Consider the following 14,902-nt stretch of genomic DNA (forward strand, 5'->3'; position numbering starts at 1 on the left):
CTATATTTTTCAGTAATCTATAGATTTCTCTCATTTTTCAAATGTATAATAACGTAGATTCACTGTTATACATTTTTGTATTTTTGTTTGCTCTTACCAATAGAGTTTCATTCATCATTGATTATTTCATTGATCATTTTGAACGTTTATCTGGCACCAGTGTCTTTGTTATGTTTTTCTTAACTTCATTCCTCATTCTCTCCTGCCTCTAACTTTTAATCTATTCTTTATTTTCTTGCATAACTATGAAAATAATGTATATAGTATATTCTCATTTGTGTAAATTAGATACACATGTGCACACACATGTAACAAGTGTGTGCTTAACAAGTTTTCTAGAGGGATATATAAGATATAGCTAACTGATTATCTTTGGATAGAGGGACCTAATAACAGATGCAGAGTGTGGTGGAGACTATTGTTTGTATGTATATATGACTTGAACTCTTAGTCACTTGCCTAGATTGCTATTTTTTAAAAACATAAACATAAGCCAGGCATAGTGGCTCACGCCTGCAATCCTAGCACTTTGGGAAGCTGAGGCGGGAGAATCACTTGAGTCCGGGAGTTTAAGACCTTCTGATCAACATAATGAGACCTTGTCTCTACAAAAAAAATAGAAAAATTAGCCAGGCATAATGGTTCACTCCTGTAGTCCCAGCTACTCAGGAGGCTGAGGCAGAAGGATTCGTTGAGTCCAGGAGTTAGAGGTTACATTGAGCTTATGATGATGCCACTGCACTCTAGGCCAGGCAACAGAGTGAGAACCTGTCCAAATAAATAAACAAACAAACAAACAAAACCAAACCATAAAAATGAAATTTAGAAGTTCTGGTCTATGTCCAGAAGAAACTGTGCCATTGGGTAGATAGGGCAAATATTAAAAACAAACAGAAAAACAGTAGAAGTACATTATTTGTTTGTTTTTGTTTTTTTTTTTTTTTTGAGACAGAGTCTCACTTTGTTGCCCAGGCTAGAGTGAGTGCCATGGCATTAGCCTAGCTCACAGCAACCTCAAACTCCTGGGCTCAGACGATCCTTCTGCCTCAGCCTCCCAAGTAGCTGGGACTACAGGCATGTGCCACCATGCCCGGCTAATTTTTGTATATATATTTTTAGTTGTCCAATTAATTTCTTTCTATTTTTAGTAGAGATAGGGTCTTGCTCAGGCTGGTTTTGAACTCCTGACCTCGAGCAATCCGCCCGCCTCGGCCTCCCAGAGTGCTAGGATTACAGGCGTGAGCCACCGTGCCGGGCCTGAAGTACATTGTTAATGTAGTATTTACTGTTTCTTAAACATTTAAGTACCTATACAATTTTAGAAAAGATAAAAACTCATTGAATTCTTATTTTAGGTGCATCAAAGCAGTTTAATAGATCAATTGTATTATAAGTATCTTGTCACCCTTTTTTTATTCCCATAAAAATCTGTTTTAAATAAAATATATATGAGACAAAGTACTAGAATATGTCAACCATATGAGTTAGGGCTGACCTAAAAGCAAATCTTTTATCATTCTCTTTCTTTTGTTAAGTCTGCAAAAATTCTTACCAATTCTGGGAACATGAATTCTTCATCACTGGACATGTTACATTCAACTTCTAAATTTCCTCTCGTCATGTGACATAGCTTATTTGGGATATTATGTCCTTCATAATACTAGAGTAGCCATACAATTAATAATTCTCATTTCCTTACATGTTTATCTTTCTGAATTTTCCATGTAATGTATAGTACCTCCCCATCAAGAAATATAGTCTTTAGGCATTTTTATCTTTATAATAAGTGGGATTATATTTCTGCAAGGATTTAGCTCACAGGACCCTTTTCTATTTTCTGTCTCTTCTGGATTTCTGAACTTCCTTTCATAGGAGTTATTTTTGCTTTGCTTTGAACTTCCTTTCATAGGAGTTATTTTATTTTGAGTTATTTTCATAGGAGTTATTCCCATCTTAGTTCTTATCGCTTAAATTGACATACATTCTTAAAATTTCTTGAGTGTGACCCCCATTGGCGAGCCACTTGTACTGTAATACCTCTGAACCTTGTAGACATTTCTACAGTACTAAAATTTATGGATTCCACTAATCTAGTGCTTGTGTTCTGAGATATTTCCGGAAAGGCAGTAGTGTAATTCACATAGGGATAAGGAGGTTCTGAGCCCATTAAGGGTGGCTAAGTAAAGTGGAGGAGTTACTACACTCCCACCCCCAATTTGTAAAGCTTTTATGAACCTTATAAATTGTGTTTTCTCATGAGAATTTGTTTTAAAAAGAAGAGGCGAGTTTCCACTTCAGAAGTTTTAAAAAATCTCTGTCCTCTGGCTATGGTCTTTCTGAACACTCTTCCTGCATGCAGTACCTATTAACTATATTATAAGGTAATTTTACCTAATTACCTTCTTGAGCATTAAGTGAATTTTAATAGATTATGACTGAAAGTTAATTAGCTATGTCATTTTCATTCATTTTTGTTATGGAAGAGAGCAAGAAAATGAACTTGGGTCACTCAGATTTAGGTTTCAGTTGTTGGTTTGCCACATACTAGCTTATGTGTTTTGACTAAGCTGGTTTATTCTCTCAGCTGTAACAAAGGTTGATGTGAGGATTAAATTATATCCCCTAAGCACACATCAAAACATAGCTTTAATAAATAATATCTAGTCACATTAGTGATAGTAGAAGTTATGATATTTAGCATTAGTTTTCAAAACAACTGTGACTTCTGGTTTTGTGTTGTTTGCTAGGAAAAGTAATTAATATAAATCTTTCTTCAAAGTTTGTACATGAGGTATCCTTTCCAAAATGAAAAATTAGTAAATAATAATGATACAATATTTTTAAAATCATGAACACATTTGTATGAAATCTTGAAAGGAATGAAAATTGAGTAATTTAATTATATGTTTAACTTCAGAAAAGTTTTTGTTGGAAAAAAGTAAATACCTTATAATAGCTAGTGGCACTGTGCTAAACACTTACATGAACTATTTTTTTAATTCTTATAACCCTATGAGGTGCCTATACTACTTCCATCCCTATTTCATAAATAAGTTACTTTACTCAGAGAGGTGAAGTAACTGCTCAGGGAGTGCAACCAGTAAGTGATAGAGTCAGTATTCATGCCTATCTAATTTCAGTGTCCCCATTTCTAACTTACCAGATTATTTTTAAGAAGTTATAGCAGAGTATAGAGTATACTATTCTGAGAAACCTCATTCAGCTCTGATTTGTTGATTTTTGATCCAGTATTTACTTATGAAAAAGCACCTGGGTTATGTTGCACCTGGGTTTTACTCCCCAATGGAAGACACTGTTTTTAATTATTGTATTTGTGATAAGAAATCTGAGTATTACATGGTTAGACAGTTTGGGGGTTAAAGCACAAAGTATCTACAATAAAAAGAAAATTCTACTATTATTCTGACCTAGAGCTTATTACTAGTACATGGCTTCATTAAGTATCATGAGTATAAAATAAAAACCTAATAATTGTTGGCTAAGAATCTGGGATAAAAGGCCCTTGTATGGATCATTTGAGCTCAGGAGTTCGAGACCAGCCTGAGCAAGAGCGAGACCCCATCTCTACTAAAAAAAAAAAAAAAAATAGAGAGAAATTAGCTGGACAACTAAAAACATATAGAAAAAAATTAGCTGGGCATGATGACACATACCTATAGACCATGCTACTCAGGAGGCTGAGGCAGAAGAATCGCTTGAGCCCAGGACTTTTGAGGTTGCTGTGAGCTGGGCTGATGCCATAGCACTCTAGCCTGGGCAACAGAGTGAGAGTCTGTCTCAAAAAAAAGGGCTCTTGTAGATCATTTTTAATTATTAAATTTAATATAATAATAATGGTAGTTAATATTTATTGATCATTTACTTTGGGTACTTCCATGAATTACCTCCTGTGAAGGCAGTACTATTATTATCTTCATTTTACAGCCCATTAAACAAAGATTTAGAGGTTATATAACTTCCTAGGGCTTCAGAGTAGTGATGAAAGTGGATTTTGAACTCTCACTCCAAATTATTCTGACCAGTCATCCTTATAAAAGACGTGGCAGAATTTGAAATAAAAATTACTGAAATCATGGAACTTTTCTGTAGTCAATCGTTTTTATGAGTGTATATTATTTTTTCCTCTAGGTTCACAATATTCTTGCAGAAATGGTGATGGGGGGAATGGTATTGGAGACCAACATGAATGAGATTGTAACGCAAATTGATGCACAAAATAAACTGGAGAAATCTGAGGTAAGAATGGAAAATGCTCTAGTTAAGAAAGGTTCTAAGCATGATCATAAATACGCATGATTTGTAGCTTTCACTGTTTGTCCTTCAGTATCACCCTTTAGGTATAACCAATATGCTTATTCAGTTTTAGAAGAAATGGAAGATACACATTTTAGTGTGTTAAATGTTCTGTGACTAATATCTACCAAATAGCTTTGTGTATTCTTTTAGACACAGTCATAGCTATGTTGGGTAGTAAATATAATTCCAAATTTTATTGTTTAAAAAAAATTACTTATTTGAATAATGTAACCTAATACTTGCTTTGCAAAACTTCAGTGATTTCCAAAGAAATCCTAGAATTGATATTTTAAAGATATGTAAATTTAGTGTTACAAAACTATTTCTGGAAAGGGAAAGGAGAAGAAATGGAATGCTTATGAGGAAATAATGTTTTAATTTATAATAGGTGCTTAATAAGTCAGAGTGTACATTCAAGAAAGAAATTCAATACCTTAATCTTTTAATACTGGATCTTTCCCAGAGGTCACTGACAAGTTAGTTAAGCCACATAGCTCATACATAGATACATATATATTCATGGTTTTCACTGCATTCTGTGAGGGCAGTATTTGGTTTGTTATACTTGGCTAACTTTGTGCTGTTAGATTGAATCTTAGATTGGTGTATGAGGACCAACCAGCACTTATGTGCTGTATAAAACCTTACTTTAGAATTTTAGTGACTCTTCCCTCAAGCACTAGGCTGAATACCAGCAGCAGGTGCTTGCTATAGCTGAGTCACTCAAGTTTACATTACTTTAGTTGTTTATTACCATCAACCATGAATAGTCTTGATATATCATTCAACACTACTTGTTTGAGGATATTTGTACGTTTAGTATTTACAGTCATAAATGAGATTGGAAAAAACAAATTTTATTTCTAATAGTGTAAGCTCAGATGTTTGGTTGATTTAAAGTAAATATTACTATGAAATCAGCAAGTTACGCCAACATATTGGCATTAATTTACAACAGGTGAGTTCTGAAAAAATTATCTTGTTGGCATGTTAAAGGATCAATTTAATGCAATTCTGTACTCATTTGAATTGAAGGAAACACAGGATGATGGATAAATCTGAAATCTGAGGGTTAGAAACAGTTAAAGATTTCTATAAAAACATTTTCTAATGTGCTATTTTAAATCAAAAATAGTCTTGCATTTCTCCTTACCTCAATTTGCCATGCCTATTGGTTTCCCAAAGGAGACACTTGTAATGGTGATGAAGAGCTATAACTCTCTTATTTTGTGTATTCTATAGCCTATATTTAAAATACTGGTTTTTGAAAGGGGAAAACAAACATAAACTAGGTTAATAGGGAAAATTTTGCTTTAAGACAAGGAAATGGACTCAGAATATTATTTAGCATTGCTGACTCACAGTATATTGTTTAGTACAGAAAAGATTTACTATAAACCCTAAACTATAGTTTTTAAAGTCTTAAAATGTATGTAATTTGTTTAACATTGTTTTACAAAACTGTATGGTTATAGCTTTTAAATGCCAATGGGCAAACAGTGACACAATCCATTAATAATAGGTCTAAAATGAATGGATATATGGTAATTTGTGAATTCTGTGTAATCATTTATAAAAATATATTGATCACTTGACTGGAATTCTCATATTTCCAAGTGCTTACTTCCTTTCCATTGGTAGTGTCCCTTCTTTTTCTTTTGCTCCTTAGTGTGGTACATATAATATTTTTAAAAAGTCGTGAAGGACCTATAATAATTGCATAATGGGTATTTACTTTTGATTGTCCAGTAACACTTTGTTAATGAAGTAATTTTTCTTATCTATAAAGAGCAATAAAATGCAGAATTTGCATTTTTGAAGGAAATAGTCATAAGAATACTATAAAATCCTTTCACAGAAATAATGCTATTTAAAATAGTTTAGAATACTGTTGAACATTTCTATTATTCTCCACCAGTCATCTTGTAACATATATAATCATTTGTTCTCTGCTACCAAATTAGTTTTCCTTTTTGTGATTTATAAGAAAGTATGTTTTGAATCTGATTGGGGATAAATCACAAAATTACACATTTATCAAGTGTTCTCTACATGTGATATCTGCTAATATTTTAGTTAAATAGGATTTCAAGTTAAAGTAAGGCCTGACCATATTTTAAAAACAGTGTTGAAAATTATGTTGACTCTGTAATTTTTCAACAATTTTCATATTATTTAAGTATGTTTGAAAGGCTGCCAGCTTTATATCAAACACATTGAAATGTCAAAGGTTTTTATACATGTTTCATTTCCATGTTACTTTAACTGGTTATATACCAGAGATATGACTTTGTGGAATAATCCAAAATTATTTGAAAGCATAAGTATAAACTTTTATTAATCTCTTACTAAATTTCCATTAAAATTTATTATAAATATAAGCAAAAAACCTAAGAAAGTCTTAATTGCAATCCAGAATTTCATGATTAATGAAAAGAACTGGTTAGCATATTTTAACAATTCATATAAGAAATGTTGTAGGAATAGTATTTACCTTTTAAAAATCAGCCTGGGCATAATTAACTTGCAGATTTTAAAATATAACAAGGATTTATCTAGGGGTCAGAAATCGAAGATTTTATTATATTGGCTTAAAGGTGGAACATTCTGGTAATGGAATAAAGCAAACCAGTTTAATTCTCAATACTTAGGTAGAAGCAAAGATGCCCCATCTTTAAAGAGAGGAAAAGCAAAGATACACTCTGAATTTGTTGTCATCTATTGTTTTGATGGAAAAGTGGTTTACTATAACATTGGGATCTTGGGAGAGGAGGGTTTAAGCTGGGAGGTTGGTGGGATTTGGGGGAAGTGTAAGAGGTACCCAGGAATCTGCCTAAGAATAAAAGGGCTCCCTGGGGGTGGAGGTAGGGGGTGGTGGCCTTGGGGAGACTTGTTAGCTTTTATGTATTTCATGTTATTTTTAAGATGGGTAAATGAGTCTGAATTTAGTCACTACTTTTTAAAAGTCAGTCCTCTTTTTTTCCCGAACATCCTGATCTTTCTAGCTCTTTCCATTCTTCTCTCTTACAGACCTTTATCTTTCAGTCTCCCAGACAGGACAGGTAGACAAGGTATTGCTGACTTTGAGAAAAATGTACTTTAACAAAGGGAAAGCAAAATGATGTCAAAGGCAATTAATTATTTAGGCCAGACTCAAAAATTCTTTGTGTTAATGATCCCATATAGTCCCTGTAGCCTATTTCCATTCTAGTTTCTCCTTGTAGTTTCTTCATCTTTTATTGGACTTAGTGTATTTTACTAGTATATCATTGATGTCATGTTTGTTCTGTTTTGTCTGCCTGCATTGTAAGATGAAAGTTTAATTTTTTTTTTAAGAACATTGTCATCTAACTGACAAATTTGCATTTGTAGAAATGACAATTTACTTTGTATATGAAAACCTAAGAATTTATTTTAAGAATCATATAACAGAACCAATCTTAATTTAACTCTCACAGATTTTTTTTCTACCTCCAAATTAGGATTCTAACATAAAATTGCCTGCTGGGTTTTAGAAGCTGTGAATTTAAAAACCCAAAGCTGAACCTCTAGAGTTTTGCATACAAAGTGGGAAGCAGTGAAGACTTAGAAGAGTGACTGCTAAATAGTACTTTTTTCTCCCCAAATGGTTTTCAGTTCCAAAGTCTTAACAGAATTGCTTTTACAGTTTTGTTCTGCAAGTGCATATTAACAGTGGCCAACAGAAAATAAGATCAGAAATCTTCTAAAACTTGAATTAAATGCTCTAAAAATGGAATTAAGTACATTGACCAAAATATAATACAATGGGTTTCCATTTTGACAAACCTGACATCCAAACATGTCATAATCAGATTCAATGAAGTATTGAATGATATTTTATCCAATATTGAATAAAAACCCTGAATATTTTTGCAAAGTTTATTGGCAAGTATTGGAAATGTTTTTAATAAACCCCTATCTTTACAAAACTAATTTTTATTCTAATATTTCCTGTACATTTTTTCACACCATAAATTAATCGTGAATTGCTTTTTAAAACGTTTCCTGTAGATGGTGATGATGGCAGCTCTTTCGTACAAAACCATTTCAGGAAAAATAAAAATTTTCATAGCTTCTAATTTAAATTTTTAAAATGAAAATAAATCATTGTATCCTATTGAGGGAAAAAAATCTATAAACTTAAGTTCTACCTTGCTAATTAGAAAAATATCACTGAGAATTTGGCATTGGTTTTTAGCCATTAAATTATTACTCTGAATATGTTTGAGAAGTAGCAACATATAGGTGGCTTTACAATATCTTATTTTGAGATTGTGGGCTATATCACGAAGCTGGGCATACCATTTTTGGTCCCTGTGTCTGTGTTACTTTATCCCTGGTATAGAAAATACATAGTGATCTCATAAACCCCATCAAGTGAAATCTCTGCCAATTTCTGTGTTCCAGTATTTATATTAAACTTCTATTTTCTAGCAAAGAACCACTAATCACTTAAGTCTGTTAGCATACATCTCTAGAACTAGTAATTGGCTTCTTATTTAATTGAATATCTATTTTCAAAGAGCAGAGAATAAGAAAAGTGGCCTTAAGATACAGATGTTGGAAGGTCAGTTCCTGAGTTAGTTCTGCTCCTCCACCCTGACATGCACAACGGTGAGGACCCCTGAGGTCACTTGTAATGGTCAAAACCAGAAATAATAAATCCATGAATGTCATTAGCTTGCTATATTTCTTTCAGATAGGGAAATGCCATATTAGAAATTAAAACTATAACTGAAGATAATCTATATAAAATGACTAGTAATTTTGAAGGTTTTTAAATTTTTAAACATTCTAATTTTGATAAAATTATTTATAAAATGATATAGTTCTTGCTCACTGGAAGACTGTCATCAGCATTTCTAATCTGTTTATAATTGCAGTATTAAAGCACTGTCTTTAAAGCAAAGAGCAAGCCTATTATAAGTCCCCAGCTTAAAATTTATTCTGCCTCATATTCAGAAATTAAAATATTAAAATTTTCTGTTTTGCTCAAAAACATGCCTTCAAAATCTGCCATTATTTTGTTAATGATTTTGAGTCTGAAACCATTTAATACTATGTTTATTAATGTTCATGTTCTTTCACTCTGCTATTAGGTTAAAATTATGAATGCGCATATAGTATCTTCCAGCAGGAAGGGTGGGTAAAGGTTTAGTATGTACAAATTATTCCAACTACCATCTTATTATGCTATATTTCTTGCTTGGAAAAAATATTTTAAGATGGTAGGATGGTATTTTGTATCTTAGATGAAATAAATAGGCTATTACTGTTCTTTTCCCTTAAGAAAGTTAATTGCTTACTGCATGAGGAAAAGGGAGCTTTCAGGTTCTTTGAAATATATTTTAGTAATGCTGCTTTTTCAGTTTTGCTTGCACATATTTTGTTTATTTTTGGGTCTGGCAATTTAAAAACAAAATCAAAAACAAATCATATCCATCCATTACTATCTTTGTGATTCAAGTGCTTGAAATTTCCAAGAGTATGTCTGTATAAGTCTTCTATCTGTTTGGCCTCATTTTGGTATACTTGCAGACTTCATTTTGTTTTCTTTCTCTTAATTCTGTTAATTTATTTAATCTCATGGGAGAGAAAACATGACCATTCTTTTTATATACTGTACTTCATTCTTTCATCCAATTCATACTCTTAACTGCTTTGGATTCATATATTTGTTTTTCTTAGTATAGTTGCTACAGTTTACCTGCCATGGTGGTGCTCCAGTATAACGTAGATGGAAACAAGTTATTTCTCTAGTAGAATTTCATTCTTTTTATTCCTACTGTGTGTCAACTATGTAATCTTAAATCTTTAAGAACTATGTTGTACTGTCAGAAATATCTTATTTTTACATTTTATAATATATGAACAGTAGTTCCCCCTTATCCTTGGGGGATAGATACATTCCAAGACCCCCAGTGGATGGCTAAAATCACAGATAGTACTGAGCATTATATACACTATGTTTTTTCCTGTACATACCTTTGATAAAGTTTAATTTTATAAATTTGACACAGTGAGAGATTAACAAAAATAATTAATAATAAAATAGAACAGTTATAACAAATATTGTACTCAAAGTTATGTGAATGTGGTCTCTCTCAAAATATTTTGTACTGTACTTAACCTGTTTTCGGACTGCAGCTGACTGCGGGTAAATGAAACCGTGGAAAGCAGAACTGCAGATAAGGGGGGACTACTGTATTACTAACAAATCAGGTAAACTTCTGTAACTTTTAGTGTTGAAAAAGTTAAGAATTAATAAAAGCTATCTGGTTGCTTTGAGAATATCTTAACTGGGAAAAAAATCTTAACCAGGATGAAAATTATTTTAATACCTCTGTGTCAGCAAACTGATTACCCGATGGCAAATTACTTCTTTTACATATTGTTTTAATAAAAATGTTTCAGACTTCACTTTCATGAAAGTCTGAAAATGAAGTTTTTTATAACCATTCTGGTGTTGACTGTCTGAATAACATAAAGTCGTCCTTTTTTAGCCCTAAGTTTTTATACATGAACATTGATAGCACGTTTAAGCATCTACTTACTGATCAGCAGTTCTTGTTATTTTCTTCATAAATCTATATCCTGCAGAATCTGATTTCTTAAAATGTTAGTTTAATTAAAACTTAAAGCACATATTACAGTTGTTTAATTTCCTACAATTCAAATTCATGACATACTACACAAAAGTATTGGACATGCTTGAGAAATAATTTGATTCTTCTAACTCATTTGCGTGTTCTGAATAGTTCCCATCCTTTGCATGTCTATGGCTTGCTGCTTATGTTTAGAAGAATTGTAGTTTGTTGTACTTAGAAACTTCTTTTGGTTTTGCATAATAAGCACATGTATGCTATTTAAATCAATTGCTATATTGACTTTATGTATTCTCATTAGCAGCCTACGGTCGACACCATCTTTGGTCACAAAGAAACAATTTAATGAAACTTAACAGGATATGTTTTTTATTCATTTTCTTTGCTTTAGATTAGTTGTTCATGTTTCAGGGTATTATGGAAAAGAAGGCTTCATAACGTTTAATTTAATACTGAAAAAAATATGTTTACTATTTATAAATGTAAACCATAGCACACAGTAAAATATACAGACACAGCCATATACTCCCATTCTCTCTGTTTCACTTTTGCATTAATAAAATTCTTTAAGAATTCATGACTTCTAAATTATTTATATTCAAATATTTATCAGTGCTCTTCTATAGTCAACTCATTATTTGTATCCTTTATAGAAATTCCAAAGTAAAATAGTGACAAATTGATATTTTAATTAGAATAATTACAAAATCCTTTTACCTAGACAAATGATACTAGTTCCAGGCTATCTGCAATTTTGTAAAATAATTTTTGTTCCCTTGGCTGACAACACATTTCCTGAAAGCCTACCAGATGGTAAACTTCTTTGAACTGTATTATTTTTTGATCCTAAACCATTGTAAATTTCAGTAGCTATACCTTTAACTTCAAATGATCTAATTGAAGACCCCTTTGAATATGATACATGCTGCCCTAAATATTATTTAGTTGTATCTTCAACATTTTTGCGGGGAGCAGGAGGGAAATGGGGTATAACAAAAACTTCATTGCTTCAGGTAGGTATAAATGTAGAGGTCAGATTTTTAGTTGTACATCAGAAACAACTCCTAAAATTTAACCTCCGTTAAATTTTAAAAATTTAATTCTCCAGCCCAGTTCAGTCTTTAAGTGGGTATGGAGTTATTCATCCATATCACCCTTATCATTACCTGTGTGGACCATATCTATTTTAATACTATTTTACTAATTTTTCTATTATTTCCAATTCTGAATTGATAATCCATGACTTTTATTTCTTTGCTTAACAATGTTTGTATCCTTTATTCAGCAAATAGTTTACACTGGCCTATTTTGTATCAGTCAAGATTTTTCTCAGGTAACAGCTTTATTATTATTTTTATTTTAATTAACAAAAGAGGTAGGATTACATAAGAGGAAAAAACTAAAATTATGAAAAGGGACTATAAAATTAGTGTTTCTAATTTCACAGACATTGTCTTTTATAAGCAAAGTGGAAGATTTGTTTTTGTTACTTAATTGTCTACTTTTGTACAAAATGATGCCACTGAACTCAGATATGTTTGATAGCTTTGCTTTATTATATAGCCTGAATAAAAATTAAATCTAATTGCTTATATAAATTAAACCTTAAATATGAAGGCTATTAATGTAGCTATTTGAGAAAAATTATATATGTGCATTTTTCTTTTATTTTTAAGGGTATTTCTTTTGCAATTACTTCAAAAATTATAAATTTTCCTACTAAGAAGAAAGCCAAATAGTATGCACTAGTGATACTGGAAATTTTAGAATTCATTTTTTTATATATAATACCTCTTGCAATCATGCTATTCTTTGTCTAAATTTGTATACTGTAAGCTGAACATATGTTGAATCTACTTTATGTAACAAAACATTTTTTAACCATTATATTTTAACTAATGCATGGAAGGGTTGGAATGATCTAGTAGTTTCATCTTTAGGCAGAACTATTCTGTTTGAATGGAGGCTTTACTTAAAAGCCTGATTATTTTTTAATGTTACAGAACTTTCTTAGAAAAGTTGAGAAGAACCCCCACAATTTTAAAAACTAATTTTATTGTTTTGAAATGTTTTAAGGGTTTAGCCCTGAGCAAAGAAAATAAACAAGCATGATCTATTACTTTCAGTTTTTATTTCACAGCACACACATATTGACGATAAATGCCATTTTAAATGCAAAAAAATCTGTCATGATTGTTGCAAGAGATGTTTAATAAGGAAATTAATGTAAATTGTGCTTTGTGCTTATGTCATATGTCAGTTAAATCAAGATGTAGCTGAAAATTTAGCTTTTGTCATGTGAATATTGTGTGGTAGTATGCATTAACTTGTATTTAAATCTTTACATTGTTATCATTGCATGTATTCACTGTATTTTTTAAATGTGTCACGGTTTTCTCTTTATAGATTAGTATTTAAAGTAACCATCCCATACCAATCCAAACTACCATCTGGTCTCTAAACTTGTTATATGAAAATCTTTTATCATTGTCTTTCATTGTAAGTGTTTTATGATGAGCTACACCTGAGTGTACATTTTCTTTTTCTTTTATTTGCTTCTGTATACAGGCTGGCTTAGCGGGAGCTCCAGCCCGTGCTGTATCAGCTGTAAAGAATATGAATCTTCCTGAGATCCCAAGAAATATTAACATTGGTGACATCAGTATAAAAGTGCCAAACCTGCCCTCTTTTAAATAAAAAATTAAAAAGGCCACTCCCAGGTAAAAATCCAGGGGGAAAAGTCATCTAAGTTTACCATGCAGTTGTTTACCAAAAATAGAGGAGGAGAGTCTTAACTTTTGCTCTTGGATTTAAGTCAAGGTACTGTATAGAAATTGTGTAAAATCAGTATGGAAGTTCAGTGTTGCTTTTCTTGCTCAGTGATTTTAAACAAATTGAGTAGGTCCTGTGTGATTTGTTTTTTTCTTTTCTAAACTGCATTCCTATGGCCACCTAAGGCATGCCTCTATATATTGGCTACTACAGTATTTCAGAAAGTGTTTGAGATATTTCTTTAATTATGTACAATCCAAATGTTGGTGTTTTGTATGGATCACAAGTGCAGCATTCCTTAATTCATTCTGCTATTTGTTACACAATTGTTATTTAAGAAAAACAAGTATGTATTGCATGAAAACATTATGAACTTTTTCTCTTAGTTTAAATAAACTCCAAGGTAACTGGACTTCTAAAGCACTTTTCTGTTTGCCTGATATCTACTTTAGCAATAATTTTTTTTTACAACCCTCTGATTCAACGAAGTAAATAAAAGTATATTTTATCACTGTTAAGCAGCTGTTAATGTCAATTTATTTTATACTCATGTTTTTAATATTCAGAAACTTACTAAATTATTCTGAAACTCAATTCTTTCACAAATCAAGAGTAGTGTATCTCATAGCATATTGTATAGGGTGAGATCTGGAGTGGGAAGTTAACAAGCTTTTTCTAAAATACATTTTGAGAAAATGAAATCTTTTTTATGCAAATAGCTTAAGTCTTGCATATTGTCCCTTCTTGCCTATGTGATGAAAAATAATTTCTGTAAATACCTAGTTGATTTTGACCACGAAAAACCTTGGGGCTACAGTTGACTATTCCATCCCAAAGTCAAAGTTAAACTAATGTTTTCTTAAGTCCTATTCTCATTATCAGTCCACATGTTTTAATTTGGTCTCATGAGCTATGTATGAGTAAGGTTCCTTTTCCAGTTAGACTAAGGTTTTCTTTACAATTGTAGTCCACCTTCTCCAAATGTTCTCTGTAGATTTGTGGCATTTGTGAATTTTACTCCAAGAACTCTGGGATATAAGAAAAGTCACTTTATTTTTTCTAAATAAAGTTAATCTGACTATTGACATAACAGGAAATTCAGCCTGTGATTATTGGGATTGCCATTAGCTCAAAGATGTGTAAAAATCCTGAAGGAAGATTATGCAAAGTAGAACATTCAGGGGGGT

The 14,902-nt window shown here is 31.7% G+C and overlaps 1 protein-coding gene across 4 annotated transcripts in view; it reads left to right on the forward strand.

Annotated features, from left to right (window-relative positions):
- Positions 1-14,233, forward strand: part of AP3S1 (adaptor related protein complex 3 subunit sigma 1) — a 75,621-nt gene extending 61,388 nt beyond the window's left edge. Inside the window, exons 5-8 of one of the 4 annotated variants that reach the window (XR_012921724.1) lie at positions 4,150-4,257; positions 7,348-7,388; positions 10,486-10,560; positions 12,229-13,505. Coding sequence is in view for 3 of the 4 variants with exons in the window: in XM_076008294.1 (XP_075864409.1) it covers positions 4,150-4,257; positions 13,512-13,640 (237 nt within the window). In the remaining variant the exon portion in view is untranslated. The other 3 variants (XM_076008296.1, XM_076008295.1, XM_076008294.1) reach the window with 3 other exon arrangements.
- The last annotated feature ends 669 nt before the right edge of the window (positions 14,234-14,902 follow it).

This window comes from Microcebus murinus, chromosome 11, assembly GCF_040939455.1.
Source record: "Microcebus murinus isolate Inina chromosome 11, M.murinus_Inina_mat1.0, whole genome shotgun sequence".
Classification (NCBI taxonomy): Eukaryota; Metazoa; Chordata; class Mammalia; order Primates; family Cheirogaleidae; genus Microcebus; species Microcebus murinus.